Source organism: Myotis yumanensis, unplaced genomic scaffold, assembly GCF_028538775.1.
Source record: "Myotis yumanensis isolate MYYU_CA2020_CCGP unplaced genomic scaffold, mMyoYum1.0.hap1 SCAF_16, whole genome shotgun sequence".
Classification (NCBI taxonomy): Eukaryota; Metazoa; Chordata; class Mammalia; order Chiroptera; family Vespertilionidae; genus Myotis; species Myotis yumanensis.
This window is the reverse complement of record NW_027223767.1, coordinates 34473655-34493042: the sequence shown is the minus strand read 5'-3', so window position 1 is coordinate 34493042 and position 19388 is coordinate 34473655. Positions and strand designations below refer to the sequence as shown.

At 51.2% G+C, this 19388-nt stretch overlaps 2 protein-coding genes across 3 annotated transcripts in view; one reads left to right on the top strand and one right to left on the bottom strand.

The window, feature by feature from the left end:
* Positions 1-291: 291 nt before the first annotated feature.
* Positions 292-2639, top strand: LIMD2 (LIM domain containing 2). The gene is made up of 5 exons (XM_070392961.1): positions 292-439; positions 1154-1244; positions 1435-1479; positions 1560-1699; positions 1777-2639. Exons 2-5 carry the CDS (start codon positions 1203-1205, stop codon positions 1934-1936), a joined length of 387 nt encoding a protein of 128 aa, XP_070249062.1. The 5' UTR covers positions 292-439; positions 1154-1202; the 3' UTR covers positions 1937-2639.
* Positions 2640-3901: 1262 nt separating this feature from the next.
* Positions 3902-19388, bottom strand: part of MAP3K3 (mitogen-activated protein kinase kinase kinase 3) — a 62067-nt gene continuing 46580 nt past the window's right edge. Inside the window, exons 7-16 of one of the 2 annotated variants that reach the window (XM_070395028.1) lie at positions 17957-18090; positions 13335-13408; positions 11577-11644; positions 11289-11381; positions 10482-10673; positions 9812-9960; positions 9063-9194; positions 8442-8571; positions 7954-8131; positions 3902-6656 (exon numbers count right to left, since the gene is read on the bottom strand). In XM_070395028.1, the coding sequence (XP_070251129.1) occupies positions 6428-6656; positions 7954-8131; positions 8442-8571; positions 9063-9194; positions 9812-9960; positions 10482-10673; positions 11289-11381; positions 11577-11644; positions 13335-13408; positions 17957-18090 (1379 nt within the window). In that variant the 3' untranslated portion in view covers positions 3902-6427. The remainder of the gene's footprint in view (positions 6657-7953; positions 8132-8441; positions 8572-9062; positions 9195-9811; positions 9961-10481; positions 10674-11288; positions 11382-11576; positions 11645-13334; positions 13409-17956; positions 18091-19388) is intronic. The other variant, XM_070395029.1, reaches the window with a different exon arrangement.

Here is a 19388-nt window from a genome sequence, read left to right as displayed (position 1 = left end):
GCAGGCCCCCAAAGGCCCAGGCGAAGGCCGGTTCGCATTTTCCGCCGCAGGGGCCTCGCCGGAGCGCCATTGGCCCGCGACCCCAGCGCCTCAGCCTGAACTCGTCCCCGCCCCCGCCCCCGCCCGGAGCGGGCCGACGGGCTCCCGGGTTCGCGAGGCCGGGGCGGGGGGCAGACAAAGGCGGGGCCGGCGCGCGAGGGAAGACAAAGCGCAGAGGGGGTCGGTGGCGGCGCTGGCTCCGGAGGCGGCTCCGGGCGCGGCGGAGCCAATGGGCGGGCGCGAGGCGGGGGCCGGCGGGGGCGGCGCTGCGATAAGGCGGTGGCGGCGGCGGGCGCCCGGGGACCACAGGCGAGTGGCGGCAGCTCGCGCCCGCGCCCACCTCGCACTCGAGGCGCCACCCAGAGACCGACCCCCGCCCCGCGGCCTGGGTGGGGACCCGGTGAGACACACGGCGGGCAGCCGGAGGGTGGGGTCTGCAACGGGCTCGCGAACCGGCGCCTCGCGAGGGCTGCGGGGGCCGCCGCTCCGGGTCCCAACGCGGGGCGCTGCAGCCCGTCGCCCCGAGGCGAGCAGCCGGCCTCCAGGACGAGGCTCCGGCGGGGGTGGGCCAGGTTCGCTCGCGTGGGCCCGCGGGGGTCCCGGGTGTGGGGTTGCGTCCACGCGGGTCTGGGGGCCGAGAAACGGGGCGCGCCGATGGCCGGCCGGGGAGCGCTGTCCAGGGAGTGGGGCGCCGAGCTGGGGGCGCCTCGGCCCCGCGCCGGGCAGCGTCGGGCTGGGGTCAGGCCAGGGCAGCGGTTGCCGCCTCAGCCCTGCGGCCCGCCCTCTCCTGACCTCCCTCACCCCCACCCGACCCCCAGCCCGGATGGTCTCGCTCCGCGGGGCGCTCTCGGCGGCTGTGCGCAGCCCCCTCCTCAGCCGCCCTGTTCCCGCCCCGACACCTGGTTCCCCTCAGGAGCCCCTGCCCCCGCGGAGCCGCGTGGGGGGCTGGCGGGAGCAGGGGGGGTGGGTGAGTGGCGGAAGTGGCAGACCCAGAGCAACAGGAAATGACTGAGGGAAAGTCCCAACCGCAGCCCCCCACCCCCCGGCCTGTCAACACCCCACCCTGCGGGCTGGGGAGGGCTGTGGGGCCTGACCTGCCGACTTCCCCTTGCAGAACCCGGCGGGTGCCGCGTCTCCCCGGGCCTCCATCGCTTCCCACCAGCATGTTCCAGGCCGCAGGAGCCGCCCCGGCCGCCCCCGCTCATGTAGGTGCCCCGCGGGGGGGAGGACGCCCCGGGCAGGTGTCTGGCCCAGGGCAGAAGGGGTGCGGAGCGGAGCTTGCCTGCCACCCTTGCCCCTCCCCCCTCGAGTGCCCCCGGGACCTGGGCTGGTGACCCCCGTGGAAGTCGGGGGCCTCTCTCCGCTGCCCCTGCACTGACTGGCCCTCTCCCTCAGGAAGCCAAAGGCGGCGGCGGCCCCAGCACCGTCCAGCGCTCCAAGGTAGGACCGGGAGTGAGGCGCGGGGGAGGCGGGGACGGGCGCCGGTGGGTCGGAGCCGCGGCTGAGTCTCCCTCCCACAGTCCTTCAGCCTGCGGGCCCAGGTGAAGGAAACCTGCGCCTCCTGCCAGAAGACCGTGTACCCCATGGAGAGGCTGGTGGCGGACAAGCTCATCTTCCACAACTCCTGCTTCTGCTGCAAGCACTGCCACTCCAAGCTGAGGTGCGCCCTTGCCCTGCCCCCGCCCGCTTCCAGCCCCGACCCGACCCGACCTGACCCGCACTGTTCTGCTTCTGCAGCCTGGGCAACTACGCGGCGCTGCACGGGGAGTTCTACTGCAAACCCCACTTCCAGCAGCTGTTTAAGAGCAAAGGCAACTACGATGAGGGCTTCGGCCGGAAGCAGCACAAGGAGCTCTGGGCCCACAAGGAAGTGGACCCCAGCACCAAGACAGCCTAAGGCCCTCTGACCATCCACGCCCTCTGCGAGGGCCTGGAGCAGGACAGTGGGCAGTGTGGAAGAGATTGGACCTGGGCTCACGCGGGGAGACAGGGTGGGAAGGGGTGAGGCCTTCTTGCTCCAGCAGAGGGTCATGGGGGCAGGGCTCTGCTCCGGGATTCCTTCATTCTCCCCAGTGGGTGGGGACTTGGGAACCAGGGTTGGGGGTTGCTCACCACCCTGCTTCCTGCTTCTTTCACCCTATCCCGCCGCACCCCCTGGCTCCCTGGGAGGCCCCCAAGCCCAGCTTCCTTATCTAGGTGCCTTTTCTCCAGCAAGGAGTCAGCATGCCCCCTCAGGGTCCTAAGCTCCCTCACTGCCACCTGGGGCCCTGTGCGGCCCCTTTGTCTCCCCATCTACCTCTGTCCTTAGCCTGGTTCTGAGCCATGGAGACTTTGGAGGAAGGAGAGCCGAGTGCCTCTGCTGGGCCTCGCAGAAGGTCCGCCAGGGCTCTGGGGGAGGGGAGGGAAATGGCAGGGCAGGCCCCAGTGGGGCTTGGGACCGGCGCACACCACCCGTGCATATCAAGAAGCAGAAGCTAAAGCACCTGCCAGGCTGAGAGCCACAGAGACCGGCAGGGATCTGGCGGGGGCCACACTCCCTTCTTTCTGCTGGTTCTGACTTGTGATCAACCCTGTTTTAAACATGTTTCAACAGATCCTGACTCTGTATTATGTGGTCTGATTGGCTGGGGGGGGGGTTGGGGGGGGGGGACAGGGACACATTCGTCATGCAAAGGTGAAGGCGGGGAGGGCAGGGTCAGCTCAGAGCACATCTGGCCTTGATGGGGGACCGTGATGCATATCAGAAATACCAGTCAGCCTGAGAAAAAGGGTGTCCTCTTCCCAGCCAGGTCTCCATGCTGTCCAACCACTCTGGATTTATAACTGAAACTCCTGTCCTTCAGCCTTGGTATTGGTTAAGAGGGTCAGGCCATCAGTGCGTGATGGTGCCTGGCTTCACTGCACTTCAATATGTTGGGGTATAAAGCAGAACCCTCTGGGCCCCTTTTGTCCTGGAATCAGTAAGGGATGGAGAGAATCAGCAGATCTCACCCTGCCTTTTCAAGCTCCAATGAGTAGGGCAGCCATGGTCACTGTCCCAGGTAGTCCAAACAGCTTGCCTGCCCCCTCTGAGGGACAACAAGGCAAGCTTGGAGGACCCAAAACCACGCCCACCCCCAATAGAAGCAAGAAGTCTGGGTTGTCCCACCCCAGACCCAGCTGTCCCGATTTCCCCAAATAGCCTGTGAGCCATGTAAGTTGGTAGAGCAAGAGGGCAGGCTCCTGGGGACTTGCTGCCACTGCCCCATATACTCAAGTTCTTAAGTGGCCTCATGCCCCTAGGACAGGGTAGAGAATGAGGCCTCAAGCTTTGGTGGCAGATGGGCCACTGTTGTGAAGTAGACTTTGCCCCTTGAAGCAGCAGAGCTAACACTCAGTAAGCAGAGTGGGTCCTCCGAGAGCCTCACTCAAGGCAGGCCCGACTTCTGCATCAGGAGCTTCAGATGGGGACAAGGATGGTCTCTCTGCCCAGAACTAAGCAACAGCCTCAGATAGACCAGGGGGAGATACCAGAGAGATGGCTCCTGGAGGCACCTGATTCCGGCCTTGAAAGAATGGGACTGAGGGAAGACCCCTGGGCTGGAATCCAGCCACTGGTGACAATGGGGGCTGCCAGTGACATGTCGGTAAATCAGCCCTCACAGAACTGCCTTCAGCAGAGCCCCTGGAAGCGAGAAAGGGAGGTGCCATCTCAGCTAGCAGTGGTACCCGCCAAGTCATCCCATCCCAGGACCGCCTCTTGGAGTCATTTCAAGTTCTCTACTCAGGGGCCCAAATTTGTTAACAGGCACTATGCCTGGCACCTCCCAGGGAAACACCTGCTCCCTCCACCCTGCAACCCAAAGCACCGTCACGGGACCCCTTGGGTATAAATGATCCCTTTTTATTTAAGTAATGCATGACACTGGCCTGGCTTTGCTCTGCAAGCCCTCGGTCAAGATATAGTCAAATAACTATGGCTGCAGGTTCTTCTGCACAACCCACAATTCAGACACAGACACAGAGCTGAGGTGGGTGGGAGGGGCAGGAGGGTGGCAGGGGCAGACTCTCCCCAGCCCTGGCCTCTGTTGGGTTGGTCAAGGCTGACATACCCCACGGAATGATGAGCAAATGGCACATGGCCCTTCCCACAGCAACCTGGAGCTGCTGGGAACTGCCCTTCAGAACCTTTGGACCCAGGCCGTTCTAAGTCCACAACTTTTCATCTGGATTATTTAATAATAAATTAAAATTAAGCAATAGCTTGGTCCTGAGGATGCTGAGCCAGCATGTCCACATTTTTGGCACAAATATCAGGGTCTTGGTTGTTCGTTTGTGTTTTTTTTTTGAGTGCATGGCTTGTTGGTTTGTTTGCAAATTAATTTTTAAAAACACATTCCCTGTGAGGTAAGACCCTGGGGTGGGGGGAGCGGGGGCTCTGTGAGAGCCTGAACCTGGGACACAGAGTCGTCTCATCTTGTCAACTCCGGCACTGCGCATGCTCTGTTTCCTCTTGGGAAATGGAGACAGGACAGGGGTGTGGGCCCAAGAAGAGTGGTGGAGCCATCAGGACAGGGTCATGGAGAGGCCGAGCTGCCATTACGCAGCTTTGGTCGAGATGAGGGACTGGTCCCCACCCTGGGCAAGGGCCGAGGTGGAGGCAGGAGCATATGCTCGCTGTCTTAGGGCCGGGCTGGGGGTGCCTGACAAAGACCCCCGGGGGAAAAGGATGGAAATGGGCCCAGGCCCAACTGGCACCGTGCAACACATTCCTGCAAAACCTGCTTTCATTTTTCTGTCTCTTGAGGCATCCATCACCTGTAACAGTCTAGAAGTGATATATATAAACCACCAAATATGATCTGAGATATAAATTAACAAGTACAAGGCCTCACATTACATGATGTGAAAAGGCTAAAAACAGCGATAGAAACTACATTCATAAAAGTGCATCGTCAACATACAACGAAGGCTTTGGCTTGTTCTGGTGCCCGCAGGGAAGTGGGCATGGCTGGCAATGAGCTGCCTGGCGCTAATCCTCAGCTCCCTGGAGACACCCATCCCTGGGCATTGGCTTTTTTTTTTTTTTTTTCCTTTAATAACAACTCCCAAGGAAACTGGGTGTTGAGAGGGAGGAGCTCTAGCAATAGGCACATTTTGGAGGGGAGGGGCCGGAAGAAAGGACTAGCGCCCAGGCTGAGGTAAATAAGGCCAACTCTAAGCTGCTTGGAGATACTGGCTCCCAGACCCCTGATGCCATTCCTCCCCCAACGAAGGAGCAAGAAGGGAAAGAGGGTGAGACCTCATGGGGATGGGAAGGCTGGCCAAGGAGGAACAGAGCTGGCGGTTTTAGACATGGTTGGTGGCATCACAGGGGCTCTCCCTTCTGGTAGAAGTTGGAGAGGGCTCTGGCCTAGCAGGGTCATACTCACAGACAGCCTGATACAACCCCCCTGGCTAGCCTAAGTGGCCTGCTCAGGGCCGGGTGGTCAGCTGGATCAGAAGCTCTCAGTGTGCTGTCCATCTTCCTGTCCGCTGCAGTGGGAGAACAGATGCCAGGCGAGGAGCACAAAGGCCATTACCTTCAGCTCTTTCCAATCCAGCCCAAGGCCTGGGCCCACAGCAGGGGGACTCAGAACCCAGAGGGCACACAGTCTCCAGTTCAAAAACTGGGTACAGCATAAGAGTGACTCCAACTTGTAAAACAGACAATTGCATTGACAAAACTGCCCCTTAGTGGGGCAGTTCCACATCTCAGGCTCCTGCTTGGGAAGGCAGGGTCACAGGGCAGGTAGGACGGGTCCTCCTTCCCCGAGTAAGGCAGCATAACATTGCTTCATTCATCTTTGGTAAGGAAGGGACTGGCAAAGCTGACCTGGGGCTCCAGGGGGAGTGCAGCCCAGGCCTCTGCCTTCCACTGGCTGCAGGACGCTGGGCTTTACCTCAGGCTTGGGTGGGCTCAGCCAGCCCAGAGATGCCCTGGTGATCTCCAGACATGGGGAGGAGAAACAAAAATAACACTCTGAATGAAAGTAACACTATTCGGACCCCGTGTCCATCTTGTGCCCCAGACCTTCTGGGCTCTGGAGCGGATTGCAGTGTCAGGACACAGCCCCAAGGGTGGAGACCATGGCAGCTTGCACACTGTTCCTAGCCCCTTACCCTCCATGCTGAGCTTACGAGGTTGGAACTCTCAGGTCTGGCAGGCTGGGGGCTTCCAATCCTTGAGGCTGCAGCCACCCCACCCTGGCTCTGAGCCCCAGTGGCAGAAGGGGCACAGACAAATGCCGGCTGGACTGTAGTTCCATGGTTCACAGCCTTGCCTGGGAGAAGCAGCAACTTTGCTGAGTCCCATAGCAGCCCCTTGCCCTGTAGCAGGGGCAGCTGGCAGCAGCGTGGCCTTGAGAGCTCAGTACACAAGCTGTGCAAAGTGGTGTGTGAGCAGCTCCTCGGCCGAAGGTCTCTGTCGGGCCTCCACAAAAATGCGCCTCAGGAAGTCCCGACCGTGCTCAGAGATGTGGGAGGGCAGCTGAGGATTGGTGGGCTGCGTGGCAATCTTGAAAATGGCGGCCATGGCTTCATACTCTGCCCAAGGTGGTTTCTCTGTCAGCATTTCTACCACAGTGCAGCCCAGGCTCCTGAAGAGAGAGAACCCCATGTCACCTCTTGGCCATCCTAGGCACCCAGCTGCCCTGCCCACTGTTGTGAAAGGAGGTGGTTTTCTCAGAATACACTGAGGCAGGATGGGCCAAGGTGAGGGTCAACACCCTATAGAGCAGCGGTCGCCAACCTTTCGGACCTCACGGACCACCAGTGGTCCGCAGACCACCGGTTGGTGACCGCTGCCCCAAAAGTTTCCTTAAACCAGTGGTTGCCAACCTTTCAGACCTCACGGACCACCAGTGGTCCGCAGAACACCGGTTGGCTACCGCGCTAAAGAGGGTCCCCAAGGCCAGAAGAGGATTCAAAAAACTATCAGCCTTATCCACACAGCTTCATCAACCTATACCCACCTGGATACTTCTTGAGATTGGGGAAGAGAACCACTTAGTATGGACAGAAAGAGCTCCAAGATAACTATATTAGTTTCCTATTGCTGCTGTCACAAATGTGCCTGCTGTACAAATGAGCCTAATGGCATAAAAAACAATACAATTATTATAGTTCTGGAGGTCAGAAGTCTAAAATCAGTCTCATTGGGCTAAAGTCAAAGTCTCAGTGGAGATGGCTCCTTCTGGAAGCTCTGAGGGGAGAATTTCCTTGCTGCTTCCAGCTTCTAGAGGCTGCCTGCATTCCTTGGCTTGTGGCCCCTTTCTTGCACCACTTCAACCTCTTGCTTACCCTGTCACACCTACTACCCACTCTGATCTCCTGCCTCCCTTTTATAAGGACCCTGTTGATTATGCTGGCCCACCTGGATAATCTGGGATGATCTCCCCATCTCAATATTCTTAAATTAATCACATCTGCAAAGGCCCCTCTGCCATATAAGGTAACATTAACAAGTCAAAGGAGTTAGTACGTGGACATCTTCAGGGGATCATCATTCAGCCCACCACAAAAATGTTCCAAGGGGAAGAGCCTTCTAGACCCTTTCAGAGGATGGACATGAAGTTAAGGGGAGCAAATGTAAGCTGTCTGAGTAGTAGGAAAGGGAGCAGAAGCCTGCTAGTGTTTAGAGGCTGATCCAGGCCCTCAGAATGGATTTAACCTCTTTATAGCAAATGTCAGAGATGTTTCCCACACCATAAGTTCCCAGCAATAACATTTGTTATTTGGAGTTAAAACATACTGCCACCTCTGTATCCTGATCTAGTTGGCAAGAGGCGGACACTCCTTCCCTCCCACCACACCAGAGCCCAAAGCTCATTTGTAAGTTGGGGCCACAAGAGCCCAGACAGGGAGATGGGGTCCCAGCATGTTCGTAGTACTCACCACACATCTGCTTTCCTTCCGTAGCCTTCGCCGCTGATCACCTCAGGGCTCATCCAGTAGGGTGTGCCGGTGACCGAGCGCATACCCGGGCCTGACATGCAGATGGTCTGCAGGCGCTTGCTGGCCCCAAAATCCCCCAGCTTCACATTCCCGGCAGAGTCTCGGAGGATGTTGGCTCCTAAGGCATGAAAGGGCAGAGCCTGCATCCCTGAACCCTCAGGCCTTTTTCCTCCCTCCCAGGTCACAGGGCTGCTGGGTAAGATGGGGCTACCATGAATTAGACGTGAACTGCACAGGGCAAACAAGCCTCAGCCCTACAGCACAAAATGATCACTGCCATGGCCAACATTGCTGAGCACTTTATTCTGCAATATTTGTCCAAATTGCTCAACTGATCTTCACACCAATTCCCCAAGAAAGCAATTAGAGACCTACTTTTCAGAAAGTTCAAAATGGTTAAGCGACCAGGTCTTGGGGACCCTACTCACCCTTGATGTCCCGGTGAACGATCATGTTGCTGTGCAGGTAAGACATGCCCTCCAGGATCTGCCGGGTGTATTTTCGGGTCACACTCTCTGTCAAGGCCCCATAGGCCTTCAACTGGTCTTTCACTGAGCCCTACAGCCACAGAAGTCAGAGGGAGTCACTGCAGGAAGGTGGCAGGAGGGGGGCAAGGCTATTTCTAGCGCCCAGCACTGCAGCCAAGAAGTGATTCATCCAATCCCCACTTGCAATGTACCAGACGCTTTGCTAGGGACTGCTGGGCAGCTTGGAGAAAAGTCTGAGACAGCCCTTCCCTCAAGCAATGTACGACTCAAATCCAGAAGGGGGATCCCACTGCTCCAGGTAAAGGCAGTACTTAGTGGACAGTGCAGCTATCCTGGAAGCCTCAGGTGAGGGTGGCCTGGGAGCATTTCTCACCCCACACCATCACTGTGACCACAGGCAGGCCCTTCTCGACTACACATCCTGCTGTCACCTCACCTTCTCCTATGAGCCTCTGGAGTTTCAGGGGATCAGACCCATGTCAAAGGGATCCTTTCTGCAGCCCCAAACCCCAGGTCAGGCCCTCTCTTGTGGGTGTCTTACACACATCAGGGGGCACATACCCCCGGCATATACTCCATGAAGATAGTCAGAGTCTTCTCAGCACGGTCCCGCAGACAGCCATAGTACTGCACAATGCGCTCGTGCTGCAAGTTTTTCAGCAACTGGATCTCACACTCCAGAGCACTCACCTCCTAGGGGAGAGGCCAGTGTTTACCTCAGCTCTCAGGGCCCTGGTCTGCCTGCCTGGGATCAGCTCAGCTTGCCCTAGTCAGTGTCTTCAGAGGGGTCAATCTGCCTTGGGAACTTCAGCTGGAGAAACGGGGGCCTCTCTCAACTGTCTGGCTGTTGGCCTCAATGCAGGGCAACCCTTTGAATGCTGGCACTCCAACACAGGCAATAGGAAAATAGTGAGGTGGGAGAAGGAGTTGTGGGTGTCTGGTCACTGCTGTACTTCAGGTAACTGATGTATTTATCCACTCAGACTGGAGTGTAGGCCACACCCAAAGGTGAACTACAAAGACAGGCTCCTTCCTGGGCTGAAAGAGACATCGTGTGGTAAGGCATGTGCTACTCTTTGTGGCACTCTCATTTTGGGTTGCTTAGTACTTTGGCATCAACTCAGTTCCTCATATCGAATCCTTCCTTGGGGTGCTGGTACTTTGGACCACAGTCCCTTCACTCCATGGCCAGGGCCACAGTGGACAGCAAAGGAACGTGGGAGGAAGAATAATGGAGGAAACAACCTGTAGCTTTTAAGCAATTAGCCTGTGCAACAAAGACAGGTATTTGGTTGAGGGGAAGACAGTACCTTGCTTGTCTCAGGACTGTCTGGATCAAACTGGACCTGCTTGGAAGCAAGTTCACGTCCTGTATCCACGTCATAACACAAATAGACCCTGCCGAAGGCACCCTGGCCCAGGAGCTTCCCCCGGCGCCAATTGATGGGGGCACTAGGAGCTATAGGAGAACAGAAGGAAAGAGCTTTAGTCTGTGCACATTATTTATTGATGTCCTCCCTGATTCCCCAGAGGCTCTATATGGGACCTTTGGCTGGAGCTCCCCCATCACTTGGCACTATTGCAACTGACTGCATCATCTCCACCCCCACCTGCAGCAGGCCCAGTGCCCTGGCCAATCAGACCTTCAGGCCTGAGTCCCAAGAAGCAGAGGACTGACTGAGTCATGGTTAAATGCTTTTCTGCATCAATCAAACACCCATATTTCCAAAGCCCCTTTCCAGTTTAAACATGGAAAAACTAAAGACCAACAAGGGGAAGTGGCCTGTCACACAAAGGTGGAGTAAGGACTAAGGTGAAGTGGGTCTGCTGTCCCCCTGCAGGCTCTTCCAGTTTGGAGAGGATGGGCCAAAGCAACCTACTGCTGAGCCAGACAACCCAGTAGACTCACTGGCTTCCCAACCTGCAGCTCATCTGAGCATCCCCTGGGCAATTTCCCTCTAGCCAGGGTCCACTCCTTACACTTGGTTGGCACATTCCTCTCCTGCACAGAGAGGGCATTCTCGCTGTCCGCACTCCGCAGGCGCCCACGGGGGTCCATATATTGCACTGCCAGACCCATGTTCTCGCCGTTTGTGCTCAGGGAACGGCTGGAGGGCACCAGGGTGAACAGGTTACCTTGATGACGTCGTATTCGGGGAAATGTTCTTCTGCCTGAAGGGGTGCAGGGGCCAGAGCAGAGTAAGTCAGACCTCTGGTCTTGAAGCTGAATGTGCAAACCAGGTCATAACACCAGCTCTGGTCCATCCTACCTGCCTTCCTGCCTAACTCATGCCAGAATGGCTTATGTCCCACACACCTTAAGAATGAGGGCAAAAGCAGGAATTAGGAAGCAGCCAGAGATGGTTAAGGAAGCTCTGGCCAAAGGGAAGGCACAGGGCTGTTTCTTAGGCCCCACAGTACTCGCAGGCCAATCCATAGCTGAAGTCTATTTCCCTTGGCATCCTAATCCTAAATCTCAGCAGAAGCTTCATTCCGTTTGCTGCCAAAGGGCAGAAGAGGGCAGTGGAGAGCTGGTGACCTGGAGCAGGCTGCACACTCAAACAAAGAACAAAGTTCCCAGTGACAGTATCCTGAATCTACAAAAGCTGTCTCCCCCTTTTTTGTTTTTCCCTGTCTCTAAAGCCTCAAGTCTGGACATAGCTCCTCAGAAATCAAGGAAACACAGGATCTGGAGTGCCCTGACCCATCCCTTTGCAGTGGCTTTTCCACGGCAAAGCTGTAACTATGTCCTTTTTGAGGCAGCCAGCAGGGTGGAAATGAACTCACCATCATTGTAGTCCTTGTGGTGCACAGAAACATGATAGCGCCGGGGGTAGGTTCCACCTTTGACCCCTTTGTCATAGAGCTGAGTTTCCCGATCTGAGTAAGATAGAGGAATCACTGGCTTCTGGGTAGATAGTGGTGAGTGATCCATTTAAGCCCCTAGGTCACCTGAGACCTCAGATCAGTAGGCCCAAGGAAACTTAAAACACAGTTCTGGCTTCCCAACTCAGCTTTCCAAAGCAGAAGCACCCAGGCACCCTGCAAGGCTCACTGAGGCTCAGGGGAACTCACCCGAGAACTCCTGTCGGTTGTCTGGGAAGCTCTGGGCTCGGGACATTCGTGATTTCCGGAAGGATGGACTGGAAAAAAACAAAACAAAATCACGGAGTAGACTTTAGCATACTTCCAAAGCAGCTCACGAGGGCAAAAGGCAGGATATCCAGACTCCAGTCGGACTCCCTTTTCTAACTTCCTCACACGTCATTGTATGGTAAAAAGCAGAGTACATGAAAAACAGACCTTTTCTGGGCTCAGCCTCCTACCTTCTCTTTACTAGTCTGAGACCCAAATCTGATAGAACCCTGAATGATGAGCCCCTCCAGTCTTACCGAACTCCACTCTGGCTGCACAGCACTTTCCCTTCTTACCCTTTCCTCCCTCCCACCTTAGTAACGGAGGAGTTGAAAAAAAAACAAACCCTTGCCTAGGGCAGTAATAAAAATAGCAACACCACCAAGCATCTTCCTTTCAGTCTCAACACCACTATCCCATTTTGGAGTTGAGGAAACTGAGGAACAGAGAGGTTAAGGGACTTATTCAAAGCTACTTGACTAATATTTGGTGCAGCTGGGGTCCATCTGGCCCTAGATCCTATGAAGGGAAGATGGAAACCCTATGCTCAAGTTAGGCCAGGCATCAAACAAAGAAGTCCAGGTCATTGGGTTTCACTCCCAAGGAGAAGAAAAAACAACAACAAGGGAGGGATGGAGGAAAAACCCAAGAATCAAGTGAGTAAATTTGGCTGTCTTTCCCAGAATCCATCTGAATCATCCTTTCTCTTACAACGACTAGACTCAGACCTTCTTTAGTCCTGTCCTGCTGCCCCATCCCTACATCCCAGTTTGGCCACAAAGCTTAGGAGATAGTCCAAAGCCAGAGCTGGTCCCTATCCTGGCAGAGCCCTCAGTTTGTAGTAGCAAGCCTCAAACAAAGCTATAAATCAGATATCAATAACTATAACTGTATGTATTCTGTATCTAGAGGGAAGACAGTGCTCACCAGTGCTCAGATCTGTTAAGAAAGACATAGTACCAATTTGGCCATGGTCACAAGGTCAGTACCCACAGGAACAATTTAATCAGTGACACAAAGAAAAAAAAATTTACAAACCTGCCCCATAGCCTCTGACCACAGCTCTGAGCCCAATCAGATGTGATCAAACGTTCTCTTGGTCATAACAAAGTCAAGGTGAGAGACTGGCTGGATCAGTGCCAAAGCCAACTCCAAACAAACCCCTGCTGATGGGCAAACCAGCTCCACAGAACCATTTGGCATGTAAAGGACAGCACTTGTCCCCTCCCAAAGTGCAAGAACAAGATTACACACCAACTAGGCAGTTATGTAAGCTAGGCAGTCTGGATATTTTATTTTTTATATCCTAGTTTATTATTCCACCAGAAACATTTAAAAAAAAAAAAAGAACCCATAGATGATAATTCAATTTTGTCCCCAAAACATTGAAGGTCCACTGCTTCTCAGTCCAGATCACAAAAGAGGCCAAGAGTACTAGAGCAGCATGTATTATGTAGAGACAATAAAGCAAGCATTTAATACAGGTGAGCTGCTATTCTCAGCTATTATATTCATCTAATTATATAAACATAACATTCTCATGGTGTTTGGAAAATTAAGGAGGTTCTTTCCCAGAAGCACATTTTTACCATGGGCATGTAAGACCAGTGTCTAAATTGGAGACACACATACTAGCTACCTCTATTTCCTCAGCCCATCAGTTCCAAAACGCCTAGGTACTAACCCCACAACCCATACCTGTCTGCTGACCTGTCCAAGGATTGGCAGCTTCCCGACAAGGAATTTTCAGCACTGTCCAGGGGATCCAGCATCTGCAAGGCAAGTCATACAATAAAACCCGAGCCCTAGCTCAAATCCCTGAATCCAGGTGAGTGAGGGCTTTAAGGCCTAGCCAGGGCCAGCAAATGATCCTTTTTGTCAAAATATGAAAGTAACCTTTCTCTGCCTGTGCAGTGAGAAGAATGATTAGGAAGGTATCATTCTCCCCCAAAGTTCGAATGGCAAGTTCCAGGAGGGAGAAAAATGCCTGGCTGGCATCCCAAGGAGTTCTGCAAGGAAAGCAAAGCTGATATTGCTTCTCTTGTTGGCATTTTCTTGGCTCATGACTGCTAGAGCCTGGCGCGGGAGATGGTACTACCCTGCAAAAGCTTCCAGTGCATTTGGGTGGGACCATAATCCTTCTGTTTACACTCCATAATCTATAATTTACAAAGACAAGTATTGCTCTCACTTCACAAATGAGCCACTGCAGGTCTAGAAAGTTGAAGAGAATGGTCTAAAGTTATGAAACCAGTTAGAAGGCAGCTAACACAGATAAAAAATTTCCCAGTTTCTGGTTCTCGTTTAGGAACAATAGGTAGCTATATAAGTTAAAATGTTTCTCTGGTCCTTAGTCAAATGCAGTAACAAAAAGCCTTTAGATTAGCTTTGTCTCCAACTAATCTTCCCTTCATTTTGTCCATGGGGGAAGTGGTTATCTACTAGCAAGAGTATTTACTATCTGGATCCAAAGTTAAACATGACATAGGAAAGCAGAACACTGGAATTATGAAAATTCACTAATAACTTTCATAAAATTAGTTTCCAACTCAAATGATCTCTTACCATTTAATACTATGGTCCACCTCACTCATAATTTCAAACACATTAGGTCATATTGTCATATATGACATATTTTTAAAAACTACCAATCAAAACAAATTAATGGCAAAGTAAAACTGCAAATCTTGCTAAGAATGTAGGATTTTTCCAAAGTGGATAAAACCAATATGGAAAGAACTGCTTGTAATTCATCAAATGCATATTTGGCACAGTAGAAGCAGTTAATAGAAGAAGAGAGAATGGGCAAGTATTACAACATGACAAATTATCAAGAAGGAGCAGGAATACCAAAGGTTCAAGAGAGGCCTTTGGAAAACCCACTGAATCCTGTGAAGGTGTCTGTAAAAAAGGACCCTCTTTATGACAGTGCTGCAGAAATCAAAGGGGAAGTGAGGAAAATTACGTTGCACTAGCAAAATTTTTGTTACAAAAATTAAGCCCCCCCCTCCCAAAATTAAAACACGAATCATGCTTCTTAGAATTTCATTGTAAAAATTAGCAAATAGATGCAACTATTACCTAAATCTGATTAAATCAAAAACAAAATAAACTTAACTTAGTTTCACTTTTTAAGAAAGTCTCAATTGAATATTCTTTCACTATACACTATGCTGTTTTGGTCTCTAAGTTCATTTATCTTGAATAGCTCAATTACCAGCAGCAATTCTCTTTAGCTAAAGAGGCGGGGCACTGGAGAATGACCTAGGCATTCCTTAGCCACCACCTCCCTTGGCCTCTTTCCAGAAGTCCTCACTGGGAGTCTAATACTCCTATGCCTTGGAGGACCAGCCAGGTAAAAGAAAGCAGTAAAAGGATGAGGGTACAGGACCATGGGGAGGGATATAGAACAAAAGCAACCAAACCTATTTGCAATCTCCAAGATTTTATACCTAAGTCACCCCTAGAGCGGCTGATGTTCAGATGTGCTCTGGTTAGAGAAAACAGGAAGGATGGTCAGTAAAATACCCAAGAAGGGAATATGCAGCTAAAAGCACTCCAGGTCACTGTTCTAAACATAAATTTATCTGAAGGCAGAAATATAGAAGAGAAAAGAAGCAGTGTAAAGAGCCTCTCATAGCTTACATAGTCCAAATAATGTTGTACAGAGATTGGCTATTAAAGGGAAAAGAAACGTTACAAGAATCAGTTTTAGAAGAAAGAAAAGTTACAAGAAGCAGTTTTTGTAAAATCCCCCATGTGATGTTGCTGGCCCTTTTGTTGGATGGTTTACCCTTAAGAAATTTCCCCTTCCCAGACCAAAACCCCAAAATTTATAAGAGTGGATCTTTTTGCAATCAAAGCAAGGTCACTGAAGACTTCAGAATGAGGCCTAGCTGATGTGGTTCAGTGGTTGAGTGCTGAACTATGAACCAAGAGGTCACCAGTTCGATTCCTGGTCAGGGCACATGTCCAGGTTACGACTCGATCCCCAGTATGTTTCTCTCTCATCGATGTTTCTATCTCTCTCTCTCTCTCTCCCTTCCTCTCTCTCAAAAAAATCAATAAAAACATTAAAAAAAAAAGACTTCAAAATGAGGCCAGAATTCTCACTCTTGCTGAGTTCACTAAACCAAAATGCCATTTTCATCAAGTGAGCCACTAGTTAAAACACTAGCCATTTTTTTTTAAATCAACATGCTGTGAGATTCATTCAAATTGTTGCATATATCAGTGTTCCTTTTTAAAAACCCCTGTCTAGCCCTAGCCGGTTTGGCTCAGTGGATAGAGCCTTGGCCTGTGGACCAAAGGGTCCCGGGTTCGATCCCGGTCAAGGACACATACCTTGGTTGCAGGCTCCTCAGGCCCTGGTCCTGGTCGGAGGCAACCAATCGACGTGTTTCTCTCACATCGATATTTCTCTCTGTCTTTCCCTCTCTTCCACTCTCTCTAAAAATAATCAATGGAAAAATATCCTCGGGTGAGGATTAACAAAAATAAAATAAAATAAAATAAAATTTGAGAATCAGAAACATTCTCATTAAAAATAAATAAATAAAATAAAAACCCCTGTCTAATATTCTGTTGAATGACTATAATACAATTTGTTTATCCATTCTCTCTTTGATGAACATTTAGGTTGTTTCAAGTTTTTGACACTTAATGAATAAAGCTCTTATACTAGTAAATATTCATGTAGAAGTCTTAGAGAGAAAAAAAGCTAGCCATTAAAATGGATTATCCCTTGTGGTGGACCCACCATAAAGTGGTCCTTCTTCCATGAATCACAGCCTTGTATAATCCCATCTCTCTGAGACTGGTAGAATTTAGAACTTGCTTCTAGTCAATAGACTACGGCAAAGAGGATGGGATATTGGGATATTCATTTCTATGATGATGTTACATTTTGTAAGACTCCATCTTTGCAGACTGAAGCAAGAGATTCTTTCACTGGCCTTGAAGAAGCTGCCATATTGTGAGAGGGCCACATGGCAAGGAACTGTAGGTGGCTTCTAGAAGCTTAGAGTGGCCACTGGCCAAAAGCCAGTAAGAACTATGATCAGAAGGAACCGAATTCTGCCAACTATGTGAGCTTGGGAACCCCAAGCTCCAGAAAGAAATGTAGCCTGGCAAACACTTGATTGCAGCCTTGTGTGAGCCTGAGTGTAGGACCTAGCTAAGTCATAACTGGATTCTTAACCCAAGGAAACTATAAAATACTAGAGGCCCGGTGCACAAAATTTGTGCACCCCGGGGGGTGGGTCTCTCATCCCAGCCTGCGCCTTCTCACAGTCTAGGAGCCCTTGGGGGATGTCTGACTGATGGCTTAGTTCCTGCTCCCTGTGGGGAGTGGGCCTAAGCCGTCAGTCAGACATCCTTAGTGCTGCCATGGAGGTGGGAGAGGATCCTGCCACCACCGCTGTGCTTGCCTGCTGTGAGCTCGGCTTCTGGGAGCACACTGACTACCAGGAGGCAGCTCCTGTGTTGAGTGTCTACCCCCTGATGGTCAGTGCACATCAAAGCGACCAGTCATTCCGCCATTCGGTCGATTTGCACATTAGCCTTTTATTATATAGGATAGATATGTGCTGTTATAATCCGCTAAGTTTGTAGCAATTTGTTATGTAATAATAGAAAATGAATATAGCTGCTTACCATCATAAAAGTTCAAGTAACTAATCCTGCAGTGTAATCTGGATATGGCATTACTTCCTACCTTTGAAAAAAAATTTTGTTGTTGTTGTTAATCTTCATCTAAGGATATTTTTTCCATTGCTTTTCAGAGAGTGGAAGAAAGAGAGAGAGAGAGAGAGAGAGAGATTCCATGCCCTTGACCCGGAATCAAACCCATGATCTTTCCCGTGAGCAGGCTTAGGCTCTAACCAAATAGCAACACTGGCCAGGGCTATAACCTACCTTTTATCAAAAAACAGCAAAACTAAAATACAGCTGATGAAAAAAAAAATCTGTGTCTTAGATTTGGTCATATGTTAAACTGTGGAAATGACAGGTAGTTATAAGGAATATACAAATACCAAGAGTGTTATTTTGCAAGGACATCAGTGAGAGAACTATAGAAGAGAAGAACTTTATCAAATGCATATTCAGCACCCAAGAAGGCTAGGTAGTTTAGGTCCCATTTTTGGCACAAATTGATATTTTGCCCCTAGAAAGGCATAATCCACATTTGGGCAGGACTGGTTTATAGAAGAGCTATTGGATGGGGCTCGAGTCCCTTAGTTCTGCACCATGCCCACTGAGAATGCCCCAATTTAACCTTGGTCTGACACACTCAAAGGCGCACCCCAGCCTGTACTCACACATTGCTCGTTGGTCTCTGGAATGAACTCCCCCTCACTGTTGATGCTGGTGTAGGACCCCTGCCGGGCAATGCGCTGCTGCCTTTCAGGCACATAGCCAGGGGGAGGTGAGCTTCGTCCAGGGTTCTGGGAGCCTAGATCACAGAAACAAGACCTTTGAGTACAGCCCGGGATGTACAGACTGAGAGGAGCAGACATCCAGCTAGCTCAGACCAAGTCTCTTACAGAGGCTGGTGGAGGGCTTGTCACGGCTCTTTGAACATCCTAGAAGAGAGTGCTAAAGCTCAAATAAACTTCTTGAGCCAGATGGCTCCTCCCCCTAATCCAAAAACCCCAGAAAAGGAGGGAAAATACTTACAGAAAAGTCAAAGAGTGGTGGGGAGGGTTGCTTTTTGAAAGACAGTCTCTAAGGAGTTTAAACTATTATTTTCAATGTCCTTCAAGAAACACTCCTTCGTTCTTCCACACGAAACCAGTCATTAAGAATATATGGCTCATCCAGGTGTAGAGAAGATAATTTAATGAATTGGCCATCTAGAACACTTCCAATTTCTTGCTGGGGGCATCAACCCAGCCTCTTTAAGAACCATGACAATTAGGTTTCTCAGGTGGGAAGGCTAACCTGGGGCTCTCAGTAACCTAGCTTTCTCACCTGTCTCCACAGCACAGACCAGACACAAAACTGCTCTGAAAACAGACAAAGATATTTGCTGGTTTTCCAGTCTCAACAGCCCACTCACGGTAAGAGGCTACCAATTCTGAGGTACTTGAGCCATGCCTTCCAAATGATCTCAAATAACTCATGGAGGAAAAGAGTCTGTTCAAATTTTCCAAGCCCTGACACCCTGAGCCTCTAAGCAAATACTGACACTACTCTGAGTATAAACTCATGGATATTGTACCATGAACTAACAGAGCAATGAAATTAGCGAAGACATTTTTTCTTTTCTTTTTTTACACTGTTACCTCTTGTTTAACCCTCACAATACCCCTGCAGTGGAAGTGCATTATCATCCACACTCAACAGAAGGGGAAGCCCCAGCCCAGTCACAGAGTGATTTAATGGTGGGGCTGCAGCTAGAAGATAGACTTTGTGATTTCTAGTACAGATCGACCAAGGCAATTCTGAGAACGTAATTTATTTCCAAAAGGTAGGCATGCTGCTCAATACAGTGGCCAAAGGCAACACTTCTCCCATGGGGACAATAAGCTCCCCAGGAACAATCCAAACAGAGGACAAGGATCTGCACCCATGGGGAAATGTGACAGCCTTTCTGTCAGGAGCTAATGTGGAGAAACAGTGCCATGTTTCATGCAGCTCAAATTCAGAGCTGTTCTGTCCATGGTCACTTGTAAGTCAAAGGCCAGGGATGCAAGATGCCATTTGGCCATCTTAAAGATGGAGGTAAGGGAAATCTGGACCAAAAATAAG

Excerpts from the sequence above, each read along its gene's own strand:
- LIMD2 (XM_070392961.1), top strand. The coding sequence starts at position 1,203 with ATGTTCCAGGCCGCAGGAGCCGCCCCGGCCGCCCCCGCTCAT. Across the intron at positions 1,245-1,434 it reads CCCCGGCCGCCCCCGCTCAT|GAAGCCAAAGGCGGCGGCGG; the intron begins GTAGGTGCCCCG and ends CCTCTCCCTCAG. Across the intron at positions 1,480-1,559 it reads GCACCGTCCAGCGCTCCAAG|TCCTTCAGCCTGCGGGCCCA; the intron begins GTAGGACCGGGA and ends TCCCTCCCACAG.